We start from the raw sequence: 27728 nt of genomic DNA, 5'->3' as shown, positions 1-27728 counted from the left end.
TAAGGGCATTTCGATATTTCCAACAAGAATTTACATCTTATTAGGATTCTTTAAATTTTAGTTTTTGTAAAGTTCTTTACCCATAAGCTCAAGGTGGTCAAGTTAGTTGAGACTTCTAATTACCAGGTCCTCCACCTCCAAAGTTAAGGCGATGGGTTATAGTTTCAATTATCATTTATTTTACAACTTAATATATTTCTAGCTGTATTCGCCAGATTAAAGGATTCCGCAATATTAAATCACACAAAAAGTCAAACTTTACACTCTCTATGGTAGGAGTACAAGCAAATTGGCCATCTATCTCCCACGAAAACCATGTCTTTATGAAATGTTACATCCGAACAAACAAGTATAACCCATAACGCACACGGCCCGACACGTAACTCTCGGAGCTTATCTTGTAGCCACGAGAGAAACAATGTGCGACGTATTCCCCTCATTATACAGCATAATTTAATGTTGTAAGATGTTTAATTTGTAATAATATGAGCCGATAAGATCTGCGTTGCTGGCTTCGGAATTTATTCAAATCAGATTGCGTACACTTTTAAAATAACAATTGGACTAAGGCTGAGCATTATCAGTGTCTACTTCCTCACTCAATAATTTTCTTATATCTCGTGCTTTTATGAAATCATTACCTATTAAGTTTTATCAAACCATATTTAGAGATTCACTCAAGTAGGAACTATGGAATGGCTTGGAGGCCCGAACGTCAGTATATCTACTATTTTTAAGAAATTAAGACAAAACGTGTATAAAGAGTTGTATTTTATTTTATAAGATTCACTTTTGCGTTATAGAAACTGTAGTATCGTAGCCCACAAAAGTGTCGACTGAACCGTTTCTGATAAGAAACATTAAACTTTTTTTTAGTTTATGTGAACATCTAAATAATAGTTATTCCAACTAAGATGTAATGTTAAAATATTGACTTAAGTCTAACTAAATAAATGTTCCAAGCTAAATAAATATACATTATATTTCATTATATATCAGCGCCTTATTAAAATTATATTTAAATGTGTGTGATGTTTTATACAATACTGAATTGAGATGTAAAGCTGACTTATAAGTAAATTAGAAGGTATAATAAATCCAAGCAGAATTGCATAATTTACCATATAGAGTAACTTATAGAAAATAAATCATGGATCGTTAAACATTTTAAACTGTTACCAAAAACAATATTGTTTGTAATAAAGAAAGGTTTGTGAAGAGAGCAGTTGCAGACACTGCTACATAGTGTTTCGTGGCCAAAGTAACATGTCCAGTTCTGGCCAAGTATTTAATTGATATAATAAATCAATAATGAATTTCAATAAAAACGTATAACATACAATAAATACGCCATGTTAATCCTTTTTGAAAAAGTAATGAAAATTTACTACTTCAACGGTTCGTGATTTTACGAGTTCTTAAGTAATGAATTGTAAATATTTAAATGATTTGACCATTACTTATCAGAACTCATACGGTACCAAAGATATTTGTATTTTCCATATCCATATGATATGAGCTACTCAGCTCATATGGAATACTCATACTCAGCCTTATCGTTAGATGACTTTGGTGCATTTGACGTCTAATGTGTGTATCTAACAATATTGACAAAAATAATATTAACGAATGAAAATATCAATAATAATTGTAACAATGATTTTTTCATTAGGTAAGATTTTTACGCCTACGCGTATGCATGGTTATCCTATGGTATAATACTATGGGGTAACAGCCCAGACGCTTCCAACTTGTTTACAATGCAAAAGAAATTAATTAGAATATTAGTTAATATTAAAGAAACGGAAAGTTGCAAACCGCATTTCAATAAATTAAATATTCTCACTTTTCCCAGCTTATATATATTAGAGATCTGTAAATTTGTGCGTAAATATCCGGAGCTATACACCAGGCGCGGAAATGTAAACTCCAAATACCCTTCCCGACATGAAAACAGGCTAGTCCTACCAATCAGCCGTCTAAAATTAAATTCTAATAGTACGCTAATTATGTCTATAAAAATATATAATAATTTACCTAAAGACATACAAGATGAGGTTAACGATAAATCGTTCTACAAAAAATTGAAAAAAATGTTAATAGACAAAACTTATTATAATATAGAAGACTACCTCGATGACAAATTGTAACTACAACGCAAGAATAATAACATTATTGAAATTCAATTTCTATTATTAAATTATTTATGTAATTAAGTTGTATATTTAAAAAATAGTTATTTTTAAGTGCGACCTCCTCTTATCTATCCATATTGCTGTGCCCGCCAGGGTCCATAAATATGTTCTTTTATATAATTTATAACATCATGTCAACTTTATGGTATGCAATAAATGATTGAGTATTGAGTATTGAGTATTTTTTTGTTTCTTTAGTTATTAAGCTACGGAACTCCAATTTCAGTCTAGCCTCAACTGACGGTACTCTCAACTTATAATTAGCAGAGACAACGCATGTGTAGTGAGAATCTAATGTGTGTATCTAACTGAGAATTAATAATTATGATGAATAATAGTCTAAATATTATAATGAGTTCGCCATTTTCAATTATCCCGGCGATAATGAGGCTCCGGCTGATGATGGGCAATGGTCAGCCCAAAACGAAACTGACTAAAACGTTTCAGTAATACAACGTACAGAAAGCTCACTCTCGTACCAAAATCTGCGAAACTGAAACATTGAACAGAAGCATTGAAATTGGATTGTTGCTACAAAGTTGACACTATCCATATTATTTTGGAGTGGTTGGCACTAAACATATTCTATTGGGTTTAGGCCGGGCTATAAAAAAGCGTTTGATAGAAGACTAGCGCTGAACGGACCGCTGCGCCCGGCCCGCGAGTTCCGCTCCGAATGTTCGTATTAAGAGATGCTAATTAAATGAATCACAGTTGTTTATGACTTATTAGGATTTTACATGCGGATTACCATGTTTATATGCGCTGTGTCATTGTTAGAATCGATATACAGATGTGGAACGCGATTGTGCAGTGTCTTTTCTTGAAAAACAGGTGGCTGAACTCGTTCATATTGATTTAATTTTCTAAGTTATTCAGCTTAATTAGAAAACTAAATATAAAATGTTATGTCGATGAAAAGGATTAGTTTTCAAAATCGTAAATCATTCAAAGCTAGCATGGCAGTGATGACAAACAGTATTTTGTAAAGTAATACTAAAACAAAATAATACCATACCAAGAGAACGGCATTGTATTTCGCAGTAACTTGTCAACTACGAAGAATACAGGGAGAAAGAATTAGATTTACATTTAAATATAATTTATTTACATAAACAAAGTAGTATTAAAAAAAAGACAAAATATTTCTTACACATTTACTAACTGCATTAAGAAAGAATATGTAGCAACCTATCTATACTTCCTCAAAATTGGATCAAATGAGCTAAACGTGTAGCTTCAGCTTAGCCAGGGAGGTAAGCGTTTAGTGGCTGGCTTACCGGCTGGTAGCAGGCGACGTGGCGGGTAATGGACTGTGAAATATAACGCGATAGCCGAGTGCTCACGCACGCCTACCGGGGCATGCCGAGGTGATATGGGTCTATGTTTGCTCAATGATAAATAACTAAAGATCCTGAAAAAATAATTAGAAAGAAAATGTCTTTATTTAAATCTTTACATCTATCTAGCGATCATATCTATTTTTAACAAAAAATATCACACGTTATTATTTTATCAATAAATCTAATGATAACGAAATCAAAAAATCATTTTTATACCATCGAGTTCAAAAATCCAATGGCAGTTGTTTGACCAAATAGCAACATCTGCCGAGATAGATCGCAAAAACAAACTACCTACATATCTACATATAATCTGTATTCATGCCTTCAAAGGCTTTTTTGCGATATTACATAACATTTCTCATAGAGTCAACTGAACGCACGTTGGCGTCATCACATCTCAAGCACATGAATAGCACCGCTCATGGCATAACTTGTTGAAGCCGTCTTCCATATACAGGTTGCTTTTAAATAACTATTTTAGGTTTAATTTAAACTCACGAACAGAAAGAAAGCTCTTAGCGTGTATTCAATATCATCTAGTGTGTTCACGGTCCGAGAGGACAGTCCCCCCCCTCGCCCCGCTCCTTCGGTCACTTCGGGGGCGAGTGTTTATTCCGCTTATCAGAATTTTAAATTGCGCCTCGCCCCGCGAGCGCCTCTCTCTGCATTAAATATAGAGTTTGCAGAAGTTGAAAGTAAACTAAAAGAAATGTGATGATTTAGATATTTATTGATTGATATGATACCTATAGAACAAGTTTTTATGACGATCAAGTTGCAATGACAAGCATGCGTTGCCTGTCCGCGTGTTCTATTCAAATATAGAGTTGTATCTTTCTGAGGGTTTACGTTATTCCCTTTGAGGACACACTATTATGATAGCTGCATCATAGTTTGTCCAATCGCGTCTTAATATTAGCTTTTATTGCGTATAAATAAAGCTGCTATTGAGACCAAAGATGACAATCCAAATTTCTACTTAATAATTATACTTAATAGTCATAGTTGAGATTACAATATTAAAAACGATATTGAGTGAGCAGTGTTCAAAATCGTTGAAGTTGTCGCCGTAACTGACCGAAATCGGTCGGACATGATCGTCGACGCGCGGCCGGTCTGTGCGCTCGCTAGGTTGCGCCCCCGCTTGCATTCCTGGCGGTCTCGCCAATCCATCCGAAAGAACCCAATCAACTGGCTATTTTTGCAATGCGCCGGCATTTGACACACGACTTCACCAGGGGGAGCTACGAGACTCGGCTATAACAAAATTTGTGACTAGTTTTCTAGGCAAATAACATCGTTTTCAATAACTCCTAGTTTCTTTTGAAGAGAGACTCGCGACAAAAACATGTTTATAAAAAATCATATTCAAGGAACATTTTAGCGATTGGCAATTAACACAACATCGGACACAATAGGCTCCATCGCTTAACGGCTAAGTAAGGAATCGGGAAAACCGTAATATGAGAGACAGACAATCAAGGTAATAAGTAATATACAAAAACTATAAATTGACGCAGAAAACTATCCGCTAAAAGAGAAGCATGGAAGTGGGTCTAAATCTAACATGATCACTATGACACATAGACATCGCGATCTAACTAAAACTTTGCAGGTATCTAATAAGGTCTTGTAGCAAAAATATTAAGTACTTTCATTATGTCATAGATTACAATATGAAATGCAGACGCATTCATTTCTATTTAGGACATTCAGCGTGTATACGATCGTCTTATATCATGTACACACATTTCCACGACATAGAGTCTGTCTGTCACGAAAGTGCTGAAGCGGCGCGGGGCTGCCAGGTGCAGGGACTTGTAAACTGCGTCTGCGCTACGAGAAGTCCGCATTTTCCGGGATTCTTCTAAGAGTTACAAGAAATTGTAATGTTTCTAATTAAACGCTTCGGAATTATAAACGCGCATTTGACAAAATAGAAGATTTTCAGAATGGGTCGATCCCGGATTCTAGTTGGAGTATAGTTTTTAGTACACATAGATGCAGATAAAAATGAACAAGCGTGGGGTGCGACCGTAATGTTATAGTCGACATAAACAATCTTATTAGTAAACCAGCAGTGATCGACGAATTCTATTTCGAATTCGATTTCATCAAAACTGCCCGATCGTCCCTTGTTTATTCACTTATGACATTTAACGGCTTCATCCTTATTACCTATGAATTAAGTTCCATTCCGTCGACACGCTAATGACGTGCACTTGTTGTTAGACGTTGTCAGTGTAAGTTATTATGGCAGCAATCTAATTAGATTTACCATAGACGTAGTTAGAATATATATTTATTAGCCATGCTTGGTTGGGATAAAAATTACTTCAACTTTCGAAACAAATGAAAGATGCTTTTTTTTTATTTAACGTATTCAATATTGATTCACTGTTGGGCACAGGTTTGTTTGTTATAGATAGACAATAGGTTTAAATGTTTCTATACGAGTATATCTCTTTAGAATTGTGTTAATAAACGGAGAGAATTTTTCTCGCATCTTTACGTTTATGATAATTCGGTGTTGTGGATGTGTGGAAATACTTGGTATTTTCACACAACCAAACACTGAATCATCTCAGTTTTCTACGGAATATATTCTATAAATAAATATACGAACTAATATAAATAAAAAATATTTAACGAAGAAAAGAAAACCCAAAACATTCATTTTATACAGCTAGCGTAGATATCAGAATATTTTATAATATAAATGAGTTATTCACCGGTCGGAAGCCCTCTGCGACCGTGATGTCGTGATCACATAATTTATTTGTATAAGATGTATTTAGACACGTGCTTGTACAAGATAGGCGTCAATTATACTGCATTCAAATAACTATAGCTCTGGAGCTAATCCACGCCATTGTTCGGCTTAAACAATAACTTCCCATCGCGTTACACGGCACAAACAACTCTAAACTAAGTCATTATTGGCCTTATTACCAACAGTTTAAAGTACAGTTTCGTTGGATGCGTTTACACATTTTTTCTAGTGTAATTATGAAACGGGCGATACACTCCGCACTCATTAAACGAGGTGACTTAGACCAACAAACATACAAACAGACTGGCTTCACAAATAATGAAGGAATGCTAATTAAACATAGGCACCGCGTGATGGATGATAATAATATATGAATATCATCAGTTGGCGGGCTACTGGATTGCTAGATGAAATCTTCATTCGGTCTTGGCACAAAAGGAATCGTATATCAATGGTATTGATTTCTATAATAAACATTCTTATAAGGACAAATTCTCATAAGCCAGTAAAAGTAGAATCAAATAGGAAATTACAATATTTATATATAAAAGTGGAATAGTAGAAAGCCCTGAATAAAGATACCACTACGGTAAGGTCTACTTGTGTAGATTTAAATTACAAGTTAGATTGTAAATTATTTTAAAAAAATCAAATAAATGCAATATTATCCGATCCGTGCTTGCAGATTTATTTCCTCGTCTGCTCGTCTGCGTATCTGGTCTAATGCGTCGAAATGTCCTTGATCAAGCGAATGCTCAATACAGAGTTTGAGGTAGCCTTAGAATTTAACATAACACACACATGTTATTTTAATGATGTTATATGATATTTATGAAAATCAGTGTTTAAAAAATACATCAGATCTTATCTTTGTTTATTTTATCATGATGCTATCGCAAAGGGTAAACCATAAAATCAGTTTGTGAGCATTTATACTATTTACCAGCCCGTTGCTGTCCGCGAGACTCGCATATAGAAACAGTCATCAAGTTTTCGTTTTTACCCATAGAGGACACTAATAACCATAAACATTATCGTAATTTATTGACAGATGCGCTACTCCGTGCTACCGACGTTGCGTGTGTCGGAATTAGAACAATATTTCCGAAAGCGTTTATTTCCTCTGCACTGGCTCCGCGTCGCTCCGATACAGTGATTGCGTCGGTTCCCACGGATGAGATGAGACCGCTATTGTCTCGAAACACCTTTGGATCATTCAAATTCGCGTCATCATCATAATTGAAGTTTTTTATTTTTCGTAGAGGAAGTACCTAGTATTATTCGTAGAGTAAGAAGTATGTAACGTAATAAATTAATTATTATTTGATATCCCAAATCAACTTATGACGTTAAATTACGAATTTCTTTTTTCTAAGCCTGACGTAGATTCCCCAGCAGTCGGAACTAAACCAGGATAATAAAAAAGTGGAAATGCAAAGGCTTCCTCTTCCTATATTTATAAATCTCTGTCGAGTATAGCATGTTGCCATCCATGCAGGAAATAAATGATATCTTCCCGCCTTTCCCCTTGTTTTTAATAAATTAATATTCTTTTTATATTTGATTAAATACAAAATCACACAAAAAGTATTTAAAATACATTTCCCAAAGGTTTTATTGTCGGGCAACATTTATTTAGGACCAAAGTCCTTCTAAAGACGAAACGATCCAGCTAACTTGATAGGGTATTACGCAACATACTACAAGCTTTTAACTGCCTCCTGGATCATCCACTGCATCGCGTCGTATTGCATTATCAACTATCACGTATTACCAAGATTTGCTTAATCAATACAAGCTTAAAAATATTTAATATTGTCGGAGCTCCAAATAAATAAGAAGGCTCGTCAATTTGTCTCCACCGTCCGCCAGGCGCGCTACCGTCGCGTCGTGAGCTGCCCGCTGCGGCGGCTGCTTTGACTCGCCAGGGAATTTAGGCTGATGACGCACGGGCGGTAGTCCCGGCAAATAGGGCAACAGACGTTACCCTTGTATTAAAGTGATGCCGGTCGAGTAGGGTGAAACACTGGTAGTGTTTCATGAGTTCCGGTTCCACACTATCAGCGAGCTTTGGCAGTTTCGACCCTGCTGGTATTTCCTTGCGGTAAATAAAAGCTCACATACAAAAGTACGCAATGTATAATGTTCATTCGCGTCACATTAGAGTTCGTCAATAGCGTAGAGGAGCCAGAAGATGATCTGAGTGTTGATGAACGTGGTTTGTATAGCGACCAATAGATTGGATGAGAAAAGTAGAAGATATAAGGATGGGTGTAATTTATCTTGGAGCATATTGTGAGTTTCTAAACCCAAAGGGCTTCTTCTCGACTTCTGTGTCAATATGGCACGGCGAACGCTTAGGACACACAGGCAATATTAGAATAAATGAATAAATTAATCCGAATGGATTAATTTATTCCATATATTTGTAAATATATGGAATAAATTGTATGGAATAAACTTTTAAAATTAGTTAGTAATTATTGTAGAACGGACGAGGTCCACCTTTACAAGGAAGGCTAAATGCGACAATGAGTATCACATTTCACTAGCAAAACCTCAATATTATAATACTCAATATATGTTTCAAACGGGCGCAATACGCTCCGTGTACGAAGGCTCTTAAAATATTAATTAGCGTTGTGTTCCGGTGCGTGCTGCTCCCGCGGTGAGGTGCGCATGCGCATAGCAGCCGCGGGGCACTTTGTATTTGTCTTTAGTCTATTGGCGAAACAACGCAGAGATTTAATAAGCTGAATGTGATAAATAAACTTTTTTCTTTCCCTGTTAATGTGACCCACAGCTGGGCAAAGCCGTATCCTTTCACATATTTAACGAGGAAGTTTAGTCAGTACTTGTAAAACTTCAATTAAACAGTGCATTACCTATGTATCGGCAATTTCATTCTTCCTGTTTATGAAATTAATTATTCTTTATACTCTTTTACTATGGAAAAACACTTCTCAAAAATGCATAAATTATTTTGATTTAACAATTAACAATTTTGACAAAGAAATGTATTTAAAAAAATAGTATAGTATGATTATGTCGAGATGTTGGAAGCTTTCTATAGTGATATAAAAAGACATGATGACCATGGGGCGAATAAAATAAAACATTTACTTAAATTCAGATGACAGCGATACGATCGGCAATCTGGGCGAAGCTTGGACTTGATCGCAAGCTGACACGCGCTCGCTGGGCCCCGAGTTGCTTGCGCTATTGGTGCTGCGGGTGGCAGAGGGCACGAAATATAAACATAATGATTGTAATAACAATGTTTTATAACATTTTTTTGTATAACATGAATGTACATACATAATTTTACGCGATATTGTTTTAAATCCATGTGTTCTTCCTATCGACAATTATTCAACAGACTGCGACCCCAGATTCCAGTTCCACCGCTAGACAAAAATGCCGTATTGTTCTCGAGAGCTTTAATTTGTTATCTTAATTTACTAATCACGAGGTCGATGACCTAGCCCCCACTCCCTTCTGGCGACGCACGCGCCTGTAATCTTAATTATCAAATATCTGGGATTAATGTGGCAAGGTTTGCCAAATTTGTTTTGTTTTACAGGTTTTGTATACTTACAGATAATGTTTACTTATCAAGATTTCAATTCAATCTATTCGTGTATTCAACCAATATTCCTCAGCTCCTAGGCACGATCAATGAACATTTACGAGAGAATGTTCCTGTAAACGTCGCACTTCTGGATAAATATTTAATGTTGATTTGTTTCATATATAGTGAGCATTCTAATACGAACAAAATGCAAAAAATGCTATTATAGTCCAAGCAAATTTATCTGTGGCTTGGGGGCGCCGGTGGCGGTGGCTGTGGGTTCAGTTCGCAGGTAGCCGTTGAGCGCAATTATGTGGCCCATATTGGGTCCCGTGTCCCCGGCGAAACTTGTGGACGCTTGTAGGAAAACATTCTGAATGGATATAATTATTGTATTCGATCGAAATTATAAACAAATCTCTAATGCTCCAATATACAAAATAATCTAATTAATTAGGTATTTAAAAATATTTTTGTTGAACTTTCAATAGCAAGGGGTAATAAAAGTAAGACTATATTTTTCGCAAAATATAATTTCTTTTTCATCTTGAAAATGCACCTAGAATTAGTTTTTATAGTTTGTCAATCGATGGCCAATTAGTACAAGTATGTACAAAGGAGTTTTATAAAACATGTAAAATCTGAGCTAGAAGCTTTCCGATCTCCGCCCGTCCGCGTGCCTCAGCAATATTACCATTATAATTAATCTCCCGAGCTAATATATTCAAATTAATTTGGCGGGTCGGCATTACAATGGTGCTCAGCTAATTGGCTGACCGTATATAATTAGAATAAAATGATAAATCTGACTAGAGTTTCAATCGCGTGGGGCGCCACAGACTAAACAATCTAATATAGTATGTATTACTTGTAAGATGCATTGTGTTTTCATGCAATGGCTAAGTTGATCTGTTTAATTCAAACGTAAAAGATTTTTAATGATGATATTATAATAACTTAAGACAGAAGTTCCCTTAAGTAGCGACTAAATAAATTAACTGACTTGGTATTACATGGATCTCACAACTTTTTACGGTAGAGTAGAAAAACTGAGCTGCAAGACTCGTTTTTTTACAGCATGTTTTGATGGCATTATATTCTACAAGTCATAACAATAATATTATGAAAATGTATCCAGTGTTTTTATGTATTAAGGTCTTTTGGGTGTCATGTTTTAAGACTTTTAGATGATATGAGGGATTGCTTAAAAAATAAGCTTGTTCGTCACTACGCATGCACACAAACCGGCGGCACGTGTAAACAATTAATCCAAATAGCCTCCTTCATTAATAGTAAGCATGTAACCGTACTTTGGTAGTGGATTTAGGAGGCTTGAAAAGTTATGTAGTGTTTACAACGTAAATTAAAATACTAAACTAGCAGGCAATAAGCGCGTTTGATCATTGCATTTCATTCCGCCACATCTCTGCAATGCGCATGCGCATGGAAGCCGCGCGCTCCCACGCGGACGCGCACGTATTCCGCGTACTTTCGTGCGTGCGCGTCGTTACTGCAAGAAGCTGTTCTCAGGGCGGAACGATCTAAAAGCTTGTGTGCAAACCAGAAACTCTGAAACAGATTTATTGCTAATTCACACGATTTGTTATGTCCGCAGCACGCCAGTTATCTTATTTGAAGGGTGTCATTTTGAGAAAGCAACTACCCTAAATCAGTTTCATTCAGAACGATAACATTAAGCATTACCTACTTGCTGAAAAGTTTATTAAAAAACTAAGTATATCTTGGAGGTTTTAAAATAAAAATAACTACTGGCGGGGTAGTACCTACAGTCGATGTCGCTTGGTGCATTGCAAAGTTAATTGAACTAAAAAGGGTTTGCAAACTTAGCTTCAAAATGGACATAAATTATGAGCAAATACATATCAGATAAAGATCTTAGGAACCCGAAAGCCTCACAAAATAAAGGCTCTACACAGCAACCTTGGCCTTTGGTCCCGTGCGCTGGCAGGTGTACCTCGTGTTCAAATATCAATATATGTCACTCACCTCAAGCCCACGGGGTTAGTAGTCCCGTAATTCTAGGGTATTTATAAATTCATTTATTGCTTGGGAAGACAGAACGTTATTTATTAAGTTCGGAGAGTGCTAGATTTTTAATTCATAATTACATACTGACTAGATTTTCTGAGAGATTTCCAATCATCATTTAGATTTGTTTGAACAAATTAATTAGCATGTCGATGTTTCTTTATAAGCCACACACGTTCTATAGTATTTGACACGTTCGGTTAACTTTCTAGTTTTTATTAAGTATTTACTTTACCATGCTGTTTCTATTGTGTTAGCTCAACAGCCCTGTCATGTTTCTATTACTAGATCAGCAAATTTAGTAGTGATCTAAAACTAAATCACTAATTATAATGTATGTATTGTGTTCAAATAGAGATGATTGCGATCATCAAGTGCAGGAGATGGCAGATAAACGACCCCATCACATGCACTTGCAGCCACGACTTCATGAAGCACAAAGTGGTTTGCCTTCTCCATTTCACACACTAGCTGGTAAATCATTATAGAGTGCAGGATTCTCCCGAAGTTTTACTTCATTACAAGAAGCAATTATTACTACTACACATACATTCATATTCTGTAAGTATATATTTTGAACGTACATAGCATTTTCTGTATGACGCAGAGGTGATTCTAGAATAATACTAAAAGTAGTCCGTCTATTGTACTTTTACAAATTGTATTTTAGTGTAATAAAGCATAAAGAAATAAAATTAGTGGTGCCACATGAGATTGTACACAAACTCTTGAGGCACGACTAGAAATTGAATCTTTCTGTTCACAGGCGAACGTCTTAACCACTGGAACACCACAACCTTAACCACGCGCTTATTGCAAACTATTAAAGGACTGCTATGAGCGAAAGAAGTATAAGGAGCTTTTCATACATACTCGTAATAATGTTGATTTCCAAGTGATTGTGTTAATGGTAAAAACTAAAATACAGATTACGTTTTCGTTCTTAAAAATGTACCTAAAAATGTAAGCTAAACGTCGCGATATTCGAAGGCGAGATAAATCAAAGTTTTAATTTTATGAGAAATATTCAAAAATAACTCAAGCAATATATTAACAATCCCAGCATTTTAAAATTAAAACTAGTGTACTAGTTGAATTTGAGAATATGATTTTGATTCTACTCGAACATACAACAAAGAGAATGTTTTTACAAAACGCGATGGACAAACACAATTAATGATAAGTCATTGTAATAATAATACACAATACGAAGATGAGGTGCCGATGTCGTCATATCGATATCGAGTATCGATCTCTCGATTCCGTTGCCGAGAGAACGCTCCGAATAAATCGATTTTCTCCTTATCTCGAATTAGCTTACGAAACTCGATCGTCTTAATTCGAGACCAATTGTTCTTATTGTTGTTGCTTATTACAGTACAGCTTCCTTGAACAAATTCAATTCTCCAAAGTTCATTTTTACAAATATATTTTATTATTTTTTGTATGTTTTTATTTACATTACATAGATAGTTCATTATATATTTTATTTACATTTACATTTACATAGATAGTTCATTAATTTATGATTAGTTTGTAGACATTTGTTTGTTTCAAAAAATGTCACTTTAGCCATAAGCTTTTATTGGCGTTAGAGTATTCACAATGCTTGGCACAAAACATCATCCGTGTAGTAAATTGTTGAGGAGTTCCCTCTTGGAAGCGATCCTGGGTCCATTGCATCATCCACCAGTTAGAAATACCTGAACTTTTGTAGAATCGATATTGACATAAAATTTTCATTTTTATTTCTTTCTCTTCAAGTAAGTGAACTACCCGCGTAATTGAACTTCAAAATTATACTAAAACCACTTCCGAAAATGGAATAGACATCGTGTAGCGCGTGTCGATCAAACCAACTGCATTTGAATGTGCCGACTCCGTGTATAATGAGATCACATTACCTCCCCCCTTTCCTCCATACTCCTCCCGTTACGATTGATTCTTGTGCATTATGACCATGAACAGATTGGACTTTTACAATCAGCCCTTTTAGCCCAATGGATTCAAATACAGGTGAAATTGCCTTTGAAAAAATCCAGTTTTGGTCAGGCATTGGCCCACGTGTGGCCACGAATGATGGTCAATGTTCAATCAACGCAACCCGCACTTACTGCTGGTAGGAAACATCTTATTTTAGCAGCGCGACTGTATTTAGAGTGGTGTAGTGCGTAGTATGTGGCGAGAGCCACAACCCTGTTTTTACCTATAATAAACGATCTCGCATTACGAAAATGTTTATAATCAAGAGGCACGTCACAATATGAATGAATATGATATTAAATAGTCTTGACGATTTTGTATAAAAAGTCAACATGATTTTCTGTGATTCTTTGTACATTTTTTGAAGGTATTCACACAAACAAGTAGCTTAAGTTTAACCGGACCCCGGCTCCCCGTTTAAAGCACTCGTTATTTTACTATCCACTAGTTGCCTCGCTCGCTCACTGTGAAATTTGTTTATAATTTAGTATCACACGCAATACCGTTGGTGTGCGAACGTATTGTAATAACGCTTTGGATAGCTAAATCAAAATAATTAGGGGGCAACACCTTGCTTTTGGTAAAGTGGGTCAACTGTTAGAATGAATCCGAAAGGAATATTGAGACCACAAATTAGTTTCGGATACACAATTTGTAATAAAAAAATATATATCAAGAAACCGTAGTATAAAATATCAATAAAATCAAACAACAAGGCTAAGTAAATACGGGAAAAAGCAGTCTGTGTCCTTCTACAATAGAAATATGTAACTGTTATACATATTTTAAAAGAATTACGCAAATAACCAAGAATGATTTTCAGCAATGAATACATTGCACAACAACAAATGAGCACCCTGTGTCTAGGATGGAGGTCTGTAGTCCACTGAAAGCAGACCGTTTTTTACCGCTAAGGGCTGAGGGCTGAGTAGCGGGACCGTAACGTGCGCCCGCGCAGGTGCCTATAACGGGATGCAAAGGTCACCCCGACGCCGCCGTGGGGACCCACCTGACCTAAACATTTATAAAAATATAGTCTATTCTCTATTTGTTAATACCCAGATATTTATAGCCAACTCGATAAGAAGCAGTGAATAAAGTTTTTGTCCAATATTTTCTCTCCTAAATGAGGCTAAAATCAGTGTCAGATTTTTAAAGTTTATCTAGTTAGCCCTGCCTAAGTTGACGACTACCTATTAGCCTCAGAAGACAAACATCTACCTAAAATAAAACTAAAACAACTCGCGTGGACTACTTACATTGCTATTTATTATTAACAATTTATTGATTGTATTTTATGTGGGCAAATAAATTTAAAACAGTCATTTATCCATAGAAATATTTATTTTAACCAATTTAATCTAGACATTTCTAAAAAACGATGTAAAACAATTAACGAAAAAACCAAAGAACTGTGCATTATTAAAACTCCATTGTTGTAAGCCTCGACTTCATAATTACTTGCACAACCATTTGCCGTTTTTTTTTTCAACTTTTTCTAGGAACGAGCTTTCTTTTACAACTTCACACTCCCGGGGTCTTTGCGATTGTATAAAACAACGCATTTTTATGTTCAAAAGGTATTTTTAACTGTTTTTCTTGTAAAGGAGAAAGTTTACCATTTTTAGATACTTAACTTTCTTTGAAATACCGTAATAGATTTGAATATGCCTAATAAACGGATATTTTTTAAAAAGGTCGAAGAAAAAGTACAGTTTCTGCTTTGTTAGGAGCGGTACGGTGCGTCGTCGCGTTACGACGGTCGTAATATTTACAGCTGGAGCGAGTTGGAAACTATAAACAAAGTAATGGTGGTCTTATTAAATAAAGCATGTAAACATATTTACAACGAAGGAATTTCGCGATGAAGGATATAGTAAAAAAGAGAGGCTACACACACATGTAGTTCATTTGATATAGTTTAGTTTTTTGCTGATCATAACTTATTTATTAATTACTTGGATAATATTGAAGTTTTTCTTAGAACATGTGATGCGAACTCCGATGAGAAAATACACCTGGCCGTTCATAGATTGGGACGTCTCGCCAGTACAACTGTTTATTGATTTCATCGTATGTAATTAAAGACAAAGTAGACATAAATAAATCAAAATAATTATAGGCATTAGTCAGTTTGGATCATGTAACGTCTATTCGACAGTGCTCGATCACGCTAAGGCGCCATTTTTGATGCAATTAAAAAACACCCGTTTGTATTAGTTATTCATACGCTTTCATAGAAACCTCGTTATCGCGAGGAAACCGAAATGTCAATGGGGTGGGCTAATGGAGACCAAGCTAACCAACTGTAGAGGCAAACAAACATGAGTTCTGACTGTGGAATTAGATCACGAGTGACTGATATCAATGATGTCTATCAATGCAGTGGCGAAACTGTTGAACATAAAAACTTGGAATTTTGCAGAGAAAAGAATGTTTGCAATGCATAGCACACATGGAACTATTTTTGTGTATTAATCGGACATTGTCTAGTTATGCCTTTGAGAATGATTTGGAAAGATAATAATAATGTATCATACACTTAGTGCATACTGGATTCCAAGAAGAACACGTGGTACAATCTTTTTGTCGGACATCGTCTATTGGACAGAAAACTTTTGTACCAGTGTTCGGAAATAAATCTTTCAGATTTTCTGACGTTATAATTTCCAAAACTCATGCAAGTGAGCACTATAAAAGGAGTTTTGGAAATTTCATCCCTCACATTCATAGGGGTGATGCCGCCAGCTAAAAGTAAAATTTTAAATAAAGCGAGCGCTTCTTGGCAGTCAACAATTCAAAGCAATAAATGTTAAATGTTTAACGGTCATGAGATGGCTAGGCCATTAGTTTTCGATAATAATCATTATCATCGTAAACAACGTGGTGATCAATTGGCATAATTATCAATGTTAAGACTCAAGGACAATTCATTGAATAAGTAGAAAAATCATGAAATGGTATTTGAGTATGGAAAATCGCAAAAGAAATCACAAAATATTAGCAAAAGCTTGTGCAAAGATAAAACTGGTGTCTGTGCTAGAGAAATAGGACTTACCCTCGTCCATGGCTTAGATAGAAATGAGCTAGGAATGAAGCCTCTCCCCTCCATCCGAAAGACCAGATAGCTCGCATTATTCAGCAAAAACCAAATGTCAGGTTGAAGGGCGGATAACGGGACTGCGCGATTATCATAGCACCCTCCATTAAGTAACGGGAGTAAGCGGTTAAGTAATTAACATATTTCGCGCCCTTTCACTAAATGAATGAACGGTGCGACAATATCATTTATAAATGTAGTGATGATTTCTATTGAAATCGACATCAAAATATTTAAGTATAAAAGTAAACAAACAAGTTTTTTATAAAAATTACATTTTTGCCACAAGTTTTTATCGTCACAGAGATCTTATGACATTTAACGCCTGACAAAAGACCCATGTCCGTGCGGTAAACGATTTTGAGGAGTTCCCTCGTTTGGAGCCGATCCGGGCTGCACCGTTAGGTCATGCTTATCATAATAATGCATTGTTATGAAACTGAAGCGACGTGAAAAATGTCAACTCTGTACGTTAACTGGAAGTATGAAAAATCGAACTTGCAAGATTTGGTTACAGACAGACAACGGGACAGGTGGAACTAAATAAAAGCTTGTAAAAATGCGGGGAAAGACAATTATTCCATCAACACTGCTAAGATACTCGTTATCAGTACATAATCATGATTCCACGCAATGTTATAGAAACCGGTTATTTTGGTAACCCTCGAGGCCTACAAGCAGCAGTGGATTTTCTGTGACCGAAATGATAAATATTAATGATACAGATGAAAAACTGATTTTGGTTAAAAGGCGAATCTTAAAGTTTAGATAAACTATTCAAGAAAAAAACATGCTATTCAAATTGAACTACGATAATAGTAAACGCAGATTAGTATTGGTTAGCCCGACTTGAATATCTATACAAATCGGAATAATATGCACAAGAGTCGACTACTGGAAAGACAACAATAAATATTTAGTTTGTTTTTGCTACGGCTCATAAAGCTACACCATAATGCAGTGTATTGTGAAGATTAATTGAAACAGGGCATAGATAAAAACACTTAGTGCTTTGCTAAGTGGAGCACAGCGTGGCTTTCTCGTGTATATGTCAATTGGTAACTGCTTTCCGGCCTGAAGAACAAATAAGTATTTTTTTTTACTAAATGAAACACATACATGGGCATACCCTGATGGATCTATGCAAATGGTTTCTATCTGTCTAGTTTCAACACAGACAGATGAACTGACTGCAGATCCTATACCTGCCGTAGCAAAGTTCCTTTTCTATTTGATTGCGGGACACTTGAAGGTGCCAAATAAATAAAATTCAAAATGGAAAACGTTCATTATCTACGTCGCCTTCGTTCCAGTTTACCTTTTGAAATCTATGATCCCGAGCTATATCACTTTCTCGGAAACGGACAGTAAATTAATGTCTACTGCACTTTGATCGCAGATAACATGAACACGTAAAAAATTAGATGTATGACGTACTCATTTCACTGAAGTTATTTTGAATTTTAGTACCTTCACATTTAGGTACGTTATCGACCAATACTTCCTGTATTCTTATGACAAAGGATTTGCATACGATGTAGCTATTTTGCGGACGGCATTTTTTTGCTATTAAACTTTTTGTTGCGTCCGTACATCCATCACGATTCTTACCTGTTCATAATAGAACTGCACAAAAAACGGAATTATTGAAATAGTGGGCTTCTACGTGAATACAAAACTTTCAAATGGAAATAAAATATGGGTAATTTTGAGCAAAATTTTAATACCCATGTTAAATTTTAACACTTAATCAAATGGATAGTGACATTTACTTTGTGTGTTTGCGAGCAGTTTCCGATTTATTGTTTTCTTTGTAAGACGCCTAGTACTGATATTCATATGTCGGGTTTCTAGTATCCGTAAGTTCTTCTCCAATAAAATTTGCTAGACATTTATTGGTATGAGATACTTCTCACACTAAATATTAATTTCGTGAAACAAATTAATAGCTGCGCTTCGGGGCTTCGCTCCCTTAGGAACATAGGTATAAAAAGTATTATTGTTGTATCTTGAGGTATATTCTGCCAATGTACCAAATTTCATCAAAGTCCGTGCAGCAGATTTTGCGTGAAAGAATAACAACTCATAAACTTTCACATTATCTAATATTACAAAAACAGGGTAACGGACCATATAAAACGTCAAGCCAGATAAACATAATGCTAGAACCGAGAATAATGAAGATCGATTGCATATTACATGTCTGCCGACGATGAACTATAACCGATTACGAGTATGTATGGCAACTCTGCAGACGTGCATGCAAACAGGTAGCGGAGCAGGGCACGCTCACCACATCGACATGCGGAACGGAGCCACACATTCCTGCCATGTGCAGACTGAGCTAAACACTACATTAGATTGAAATAATATAACTATGGCTAGAAATGTTAGCAATAACACACTCGATAAGAAAGAGCAGACTAGAAAAGTGTACGTTCACATATGTAATTGAAAATTTAAATTTGAAATTAAATTCATTTCGAAAAAGGTATGACAGAATGCTACAAAATAAAATAAACTATGTACCTATCCCCGTTCTGTATAATTTTCATGCGGCAGGCGTTGAACATATATGTTCTATTACAACACTCGCGCGACTCTTGACAATCAATGTAAATAATTAAAAGCAATTGTAAGTATTAATATTGTGTGGTATTACGAATAGAAATTATATATACCATCAATTTACATAATAAGTACATATTATTTTGTCGTCTAACTCATAAATACCCACACCACACGCATCATAAATTAAAATGCAACGATTTAAAGGAGGTATGGAATGTGAAAAGTCACCAAGTCGTATCGCTGTATTGTATGCATAATTCCAGTATTTTTTCCTATCGGGTATAGTCAACGTATCAAGTTGTGTATAAGAACTTCTATGTCGTAGTGATAGCGGCGAATATGCAGTTTCGGGTAGCAATGGTGTCGGCGACTACCTCCGATGTACCTCGCGCGCAACATCACGGAAACCCTGAATAGTAATGCAATGTAATAGAGAAGGTAATAATACTATACAAGGACGACTGCTTTGCATACGGTGGTGCGTGTAACGGTTGCTGCGACATGCAATACATCCGTTAATAGTTTCTTTGACTGCTGGCTGAATTGAAAGTAAACGGATAGTGTACTTGCTACTAAAGAAAACTATATTTTTTTCTTGCACACATGTTATTAACGAGAAAATTATATGAAAATGTTTGATCTTGATGAGATGTTTGATTGATTGAATGTTTATTTCACTCGAAAGCTACCGACACTAAAATTGGAATCTTCAATAGTCCACAGATCCTAACCTTATATCTACGAGTATATTTGTACGATGTTTTATTTTAATTTGAGATTAAGAGCAAAGATAAATATAGTATATCTTATACAATCAGATATAAATTAAACATAAATTCGTTTTATAGAATAGTAGGCAAACGAGCTTGCGGGCTGCAAGATGGTAAGCAAACACCACATTGACTCCAGCAACCAATAACAGTCACTGATCCTTTGCCGGCTTTTACTTATATATTTATATAAAAACTGATTATTTTTTTATTTATATGATATTTTAAATCTTTTGAAAAAAATAGGAGCAATATTAATAATTCGAGTTCTATGTTCGACAGCCCTACCGTTCACCTTTGGATCCAACTTCCACATTTAGCAATAAATCGTGAGCAAAAACCGTTTATTCATGGCACAAAACCGATGGAAATGGACAGAATATGCAAGGCATAGTGATTGTTCCAATAGAGGTGATGAAAAAACGGGCAGATGCGCGGGCGCAGGTAGCAGGGCTGAGCATGCAAATGTGTGGCCAATACAAAACTAACCTCGAAAGGTAGGTGGAATGTAACAATGCCGAGAAAGGCTTTAAGTCTTTGTATTATGAACTCAACAAAATTAATGATAATTATTCGTACTCTTATGTTGTAGTGGTTCAAAACTAATCATTATTTTGATTGAAGTATGACTATCAGACATATATAAATTCTGGATTAGATGTTTTTAGGCAAACCTACTATGACATCCGTCTAGTAGATCCTGGTACGATAGGAATTGAATTTAAAATATGACTTGAAAATGTGCCTGTGAAGGCTTAATTTCTGAATAAGTGATTTAATTTTGATTTTTGATTTCTGCCTGCGGCTGTGAGACACAGACTTGACTTGTCTTGATTGATTTGTGCTACACAAGATAATAAGAAATGAAATCAACAAAAATTAAGAAGGAACTGCAGAATTGTGAGACAATATTATTACCGTAGTGTAGATAAGTATTTAAATAAACTAAAAATAAACTTTAATGGTCTTAATGCGCCGCAAGTTATTTAATATTAATATGCTAATTTGGTCAACGCTAATTAAAACTGCCTCCGAGTGCCGGCTCTACAACAACGACTTCATTAGTTGCTTGACATGACAATAACGCCCCACTAGTAAATAGAAAGAATAAAATTAAGTTTTATTTTATTGAGGAGATCTATCATACTTTTTTAAATAGCGTGGGGCAAAGGTCTACCCCAAGTCTTTCCAAGACGCTCTACTCGATGCCAAATCCAACTACGTAATAAATATTCCACAGCTTATTATTAAGTTTTAGCATTTATATTACTTGCGAATGGTCCTTTCGTCCACCTCCACAGGAAGGTGGACGAAATACTAAAAGGGGTGTGTGGAATCTTTACCAGCGTAAAAATAAGAAATCGGCCGGTTTAACAAGTTGAGGCATCTTCCCTGCAGCCGCTAGGGCCGGCCCTGCGCCAGTGCCGTAACCATTTGCTGGCGAAGGCACCGTGACACGAACCACTTATAATAATAATATTTGATACTTCATTATGATTTTTTATATTATAATTAGACGTCACCGTTGCAGCTTTAGATATATTAGCTTCAAAACGTAATTTGCACAAAAAAATCACATAATCTTTTTACCATTCTTTAATTTAGTAACTACTTGTTATAGTTATTTTTATATTCTTTTTAATTATTTCTGATAATATATACATTCATGTTTCACGTAAGTGAAAACAAATACGAATTTCACAAATAAGTAGAAACGGCTTCAATTAATTTTCTTCGCCGCGTCGTGTGTTAGGTAGTGCGAAAATACAATACGAGGCAAACAAACCGATATATATCATCATATATTGAGAAAAGGCAATTTTTGAAACGCAAAAGCTGGTCTGTCTTTACGAAACATTATAAATCACAGTTTTTATCCGAAGTCGAGTGTTGGCCATTGGCTTCGGTAGAGCCTGCCTCGACGGAGCCCACAGCTGCGACGACCTGATTGCGACGCACAAAGCTGGAAATTAATAGCTCCTCCTGCGACTTGCGCATTTACAATATTACAAATGCATTCGGAATATTCCTTTATTGTCATTGCGACGCGTGCCCATGACAATTTATTCGATAAAATATCACCTATTGATATATGCTCGTAAAGACTACTTTACCGCGCCGCGTTGATAGGTTTTATATTTTACAAAATTAGCTACTAAAATGTACATAATAGTAAAATATTAAAAATATTGTCTTAAAATAATAATAGAAATTTAAAAAAAGACCAGAGATATCAAGCATAAACACACACAATCACAAAGTTTTATTATTTGACTAGATGTTGCCCGGGGCTTCGCTCCCGTGGGAATTTTGAGATAAAATATAGTCTATAGCAATCTTGGATAATGTACCTTTCTAATGGTGAAAATATTTTTGAAATCGGTTTGATAGCTTCATTATTACCCGCCTCAAACATACAAACTCACAAACGCTTGTACCTCTTTATAATAATAGTACGGATTAAAAATAACATTACAAACAAACATCATCAATATTCAATATATAGGTACACATAATGAAACAGTAATAAAGTTAAAAAATATATTTAGGGCGATATAGAAATAGAATGATGTGAGTGTGTCTTTTGTTATAATAAAGCTATTACATGGGCAACATATAGGGTAATCATAGAACAGCTAAATTATATGGCAAAGGAAAGTGGCGCATTAGCAACAGTTTTCCAGCTAGATCATTGTAATCACGCATAAAATTTTAATATCTGAAACATATTCTATGGAACTCTTAAGAAAACACCTGGACCTGCGTGTACTAAAGTACATAGATGAAGGTGGTTCGGATTGATCATACGCCGGAGTCAAAGAGTCCACGCGAACGAAGTCGCGGGCAGTTGACCGCGCCGTGAACACACGCACCGCAGCAGACCTCTCCGACTAACAATTTCACTTTAGAACAGAAACAAAATCGAGCAATTTGTCTAAATACAAAGCCGATCGGTTACTGATACCTTTCCGTCGATATTGGAAACGTTTAGGTAATTACCACCACAGTTACGCAAAGCAATTTGCGCCAAATACCGGAAAATATCATTTAAAATGGAAGACTAGCCAAGTTCGAGTCGGGCTACAAAAGGAAGGGTCCCGACACCATACACCATACTCTAGAGCTGATGCTTGGGAAAAAGTATAGTTACCATGTTGTTTATCATAATAATGCACGGAGTAAAGACAACTACTAGAGTATATTAATAAAGTATTAATGGTAAGAGATTAGCTTATTTTGGCAACAGTACCCCGTAAACAATGAAATGCCTTCGGAGACCCATGGACGGATCCCTAATAATAAAGTGTTACATAGCAGTATTACAGCGCCACCTAGCGGCCACGTAGTACACAAAACGATACGACACTCGCGGATGTTTTGCAAAGAGCGCGCGTGCGGAAAAATAGTCGATTATGTTCTAAACTAGCGACGCGCCGTGGATGCGCTCGGACGGCGTTGAACCTAATTATCAACTTTGATTTATCACGAAATGTGTTTTATGAACTGCTCGACTTGTTGAACTGTAACTTGAAAATCTCGTAAATTGTTTCATTTCACAAACTTTTTGACTATTCGGCGTAAGGACAACAAACAAACGTCGAGTTCACCTGACAACATAGAAAGCGTGCTGTATTGTTTAATTTAACTAAGATAAAAACAAACGGGAAGTTATCGATAAAACACATAAGCTTAAATAAAAAGCCGCGGAAACTTTTCGATATAAAAAGATGTACCGTTGAATTGACGTCATTATTAGATTAGTAGCGTTAGCCACACCACTGTGCCGGGACAAAAACCCGCGCACTCGGACGCGGCCCGACCGGACCGACATTTCTCGCGTTAAGGCTTATCGGGAATTAGGCCCGGTTCACACTAAATTCTAATTTGTTTCAGTTTATATTTACATGACTAAATACAGCAACAAATATTGAAATGATTATAACGTGCAAAGATCGTGTAAAATTGGGAAATTTAATTGAGTCAGTTACACATTTTACTGCAATAGGTATTGAAAAAAGTTGCCATTTACTTATTGTTGGTAATATTTTTGATATATTATTTACTCTACTATCGAATATGTATTTGGAAAAATCATCATAATCACAAATATTTCATAACTAGTCAGAACGAGTCAAAGTAAATTTCAGACCGCGTATTCTAAGGCTGGTAAAATGTATTTATTACTATGATTCAAATTAGTATTGTTTGTAGTCTTTAGTTCAATTCCCCGTTTCACGTTGCGATTTCCGACTACGTGTCTCGAAACTTGTCTTGTCCCGTTTCCTGCAATTTGTCCCATGTCGTTTCCCGCAACGTGCCCCATCCCATTTCCCGCTACGTGTCCCGCTCCCGCTTCCTGTAACGCGTGCGGAACATTTCATGGACCTCTCTTCAAAAATAATAAAATTTCGCATAAATTTCCACCCCTACATCATTCCCCTAGAGATGCATTTTTTTACCACCAGTTTTTATCTAAAATGTCAAGTTATGTCGACTTCAAAAATGATGTAATTCCATACAAGCTTGTAGCCCCTATTCCACCCTCTTTGGAATCTTTCTCAGAAGATGTTTTCTAGTCGTCTACCTTCCTGCTAAATTTCATATTTTTAGATACAGCAATTTTGGGCTGTCAGTGAGTCTGGGTTAAAGGGGCCAGCCTGTGTAAGCAAAAAATAGTAAAATGTCCAAAATGCCACTTAATCTCGCCTCAAAAATTAGGAAGTTTCATGCAAACTGGCAATCCCTATTTCACCCCCTTAGGAATGGAATTTCGAAATATCCTTTCTTAGCGAACGTCTCCTAGTCACACTCTACCTTCCTGACAAATTTCATCTTCATGGGCTTAGTAGTTTTCGAGATTAGTGATTTCGATTTACCTATTGATTTTTGAAAATGCGGCTATACTCAAAGAAATGTCAAAAAGCTTACAATATATTTCTCGGAAGTGCTGTTGCATACTAAAGTTCGATCTGAATCGACCCCAAACGGCGAGCCAAGAGTTAGCTCGACAAAAAGCTCTAATTGCGCGGACAGTGTGGCCAATGGGAAATCTCTATAATCTGGTCGTTTTTTATGGTTTGAATAAACCGAATGACCGAACCGTAAAAATATTATGAAATTAAAAACAATAAATAAAAATAACAAGCACAGGAAAATATGACATGTACAAGAAGAAATGATCATATCTGCAGTAATCAGAAAAGAGCTGGTTATAAATACGTATTAGGGATTAGGTCAAGACAAATTATATGGGAAATGTCTTAGTGAATTAAATTGAAATGTAAATTTGTGGAAGTAGAAAATGAAGTCGAAAATATATCAGTACCTAGATTTTAAATGCGAAACGACTATTTGGAAATTGACTTCGGTATGCGATGCGGCTTCCGATTCGCTGGAGCACGATTCCTTTACATAATTAGATACCGTCACTCGGCGAGACAAAATGTTATAATTAAATTACAAATTCACAGCGGCATTTTGTATGCGCATCACCAGAGATGGACAAAACGGCCCGATCGAGACTGGACCTTATGAAACCCTTCAGTTTTAGCTGTACAAATGTTTTGTAATGAGCCGGTCTGCTGCCCAGCTCATCTTCGCTCACCGAGACATTTCCAATTTTCGTCTATCTGCATTTTTTGCCCGCGTTAATTATGGGATGAATGGAGTCCAAAGCTGGTAAAAAGCGGCGCGCGGGCGGCCCTCGTTTTTGTGATGCGCGTGTTTCACGGAACTTAGCCACAGCGGACGGTGCGTGCACCGCACTGCGCACTCTGCGCCACGCAGGGACAATCTTAGCTGACGAATTGTTGGGGCACTTGAGGTTGTCATTGATGTTTCCAACTTCATTCATCCATTTTTGAGTTTCCATCGACTATTTCAATGCATTGAAAGGCCTCGAGATGCACCCTGAATGCAGTCGTTAGCAGATCAAAAGTATACAGAGAGGCTCTTAGGAAGGAGAACGAAACAGCAGTCAGCAAAAATGACTATATTAATTTCATTTAGGTGCTAATATTCTGCAAAGTAAAAATGTAATGTTGCAAAACAAGAATAATGTCGATGACGTATGGAATCACACTAATGAATGCATACAGACTAATGATAGCTAAGCGTAAGGCTGCGGTAAGGAACCGATTCAAGTTTTTTTTGTTAGATTATTTACATCGAATGTGACTATGTTTCTGTGGTTAAGCTGTGGTGATGAGGCTAGTACAGGATGGCACAACAATTTAACAGTAGTCGATTGAAATATTCAAAATAACAGAGAGTAAGGAACGAGAAAAATATAATGAAATAAATATTTTGCTACCATGTATAATATTTTAAAGCAATGTTAACTTGCTAATAGTCTATTGAAGATCCCCTATTACAAGACAGGCAATCGAGAATAGACGAAATATGTATAAGCAACGTTTAGAAATCTCTAAAACGGAATACATCACTAGAAAGGTTTATTTCTAAAACTAGAACGAATCATTCACCTGCTTCCGTCCAATAGCTCACGACGGGTCGCTGACACACAAAGTATAATTATATTATTAAATAATTCGGGGTATTCCACTACCATAATACAGTCCAAAGATTCAATAAAAATGAACTCTAAAGCACATACCTTTAAGGTCGAAAACCATTTGTGTGTTGAAGTAGCCGACGTCGCCGCGGCCAGAGACTGCAACAATATTACAAGGTAATTAGATATGAGTTAATTACGACCTCGAATGTACGCCGGTCGTTAAAATCGAGTTTAGTCTAAACCAACTGACCATCTTAAGTAATGGATAGAAATTATTTCATTTTGCTCAAAACTGCATTTTAAACCATGAAATGCAGGAGAAAAAATATTATAAGAAATTAAGAAATGATCGCGTATTGTTGATTTGTAAAATGCATTAGATTAATAAAAACCATCCCTATAATAATTTCGTTCACTGGTGTCATACCCACATCCTTACACACAAGTCTCAATATATTAGATTACTACATTAACTTTACATTAATTTTCACTTTACTACAAAAAGCAGTTATACTAAACACATGTCGTATAATTCGCAAATCTTCAGACTTATTGGTTACGTTTGGCCACGAGCTCGCGTATCCAATAAAACTCCTCCAAAAAAACCCAATATAATAATAATAATAAACGTTTATTTCAGACCATAGATCCATGTGTTAGTAACAAAAATATCCTTATAATCACTAGATTATAAGGATATTTTTAACTACCACTAGTTAGTAAAATACATAATTAAATAAGAATTAAATTAAATGATTTCTAATTTTAAAATTCGTGCAAAATTGGTTTTCCAAAGCATTTCAAAGAACTTTTCATGTATAGACATTTGGGATTATTTATAGTTTCAGTATTT

General features: G+C 35.8%; 1 protein-coding gene across 6 annotated transcripts in view; it reads right to left on the bottom strand.

Annotated features, from left to right (window-relative positions):
• LOC128676565 (POU domain, class 2, transcription factor 3L-like) overlaps positions 1-27728 on the bottom strand; it is a 184928-nt gene that overhangs the window by 31809 nt on the left and 125391 nt on the right. For all 6 annotated transcript variants that reach the window (XM_064436475.1, XM_064436478.1, XM_064436477.1 and 3 more), the window contains one exon: positions 26975-27031. In XM_064436475.1, the coding sequence (XP_064292545.1) occupies positions 26975-27031 (57 nt within the window). The remainder of the gene's footprint in view (positions 1-26974; positions 27032-27728) is intronic.

Source organism: Plodia interpunctella, chromosome 16 (genome assembly GCF_027563975.2).
Source record: "Plodia interpunctella isolate USDA-ARS_2022_Savannah chromosome 16, ilPloInte3.2, whole genome shotgun sequence".
Taxonomy (NCBI): Eukaryota; Metazoa; Arthropoda; class Insecta; order Lepidoptera; family Pyralidae; genus Plodia; species Plodia interpunctella.
This window is presented reverse-complemented; position numbering and strand designations above follow the sequence as displayed.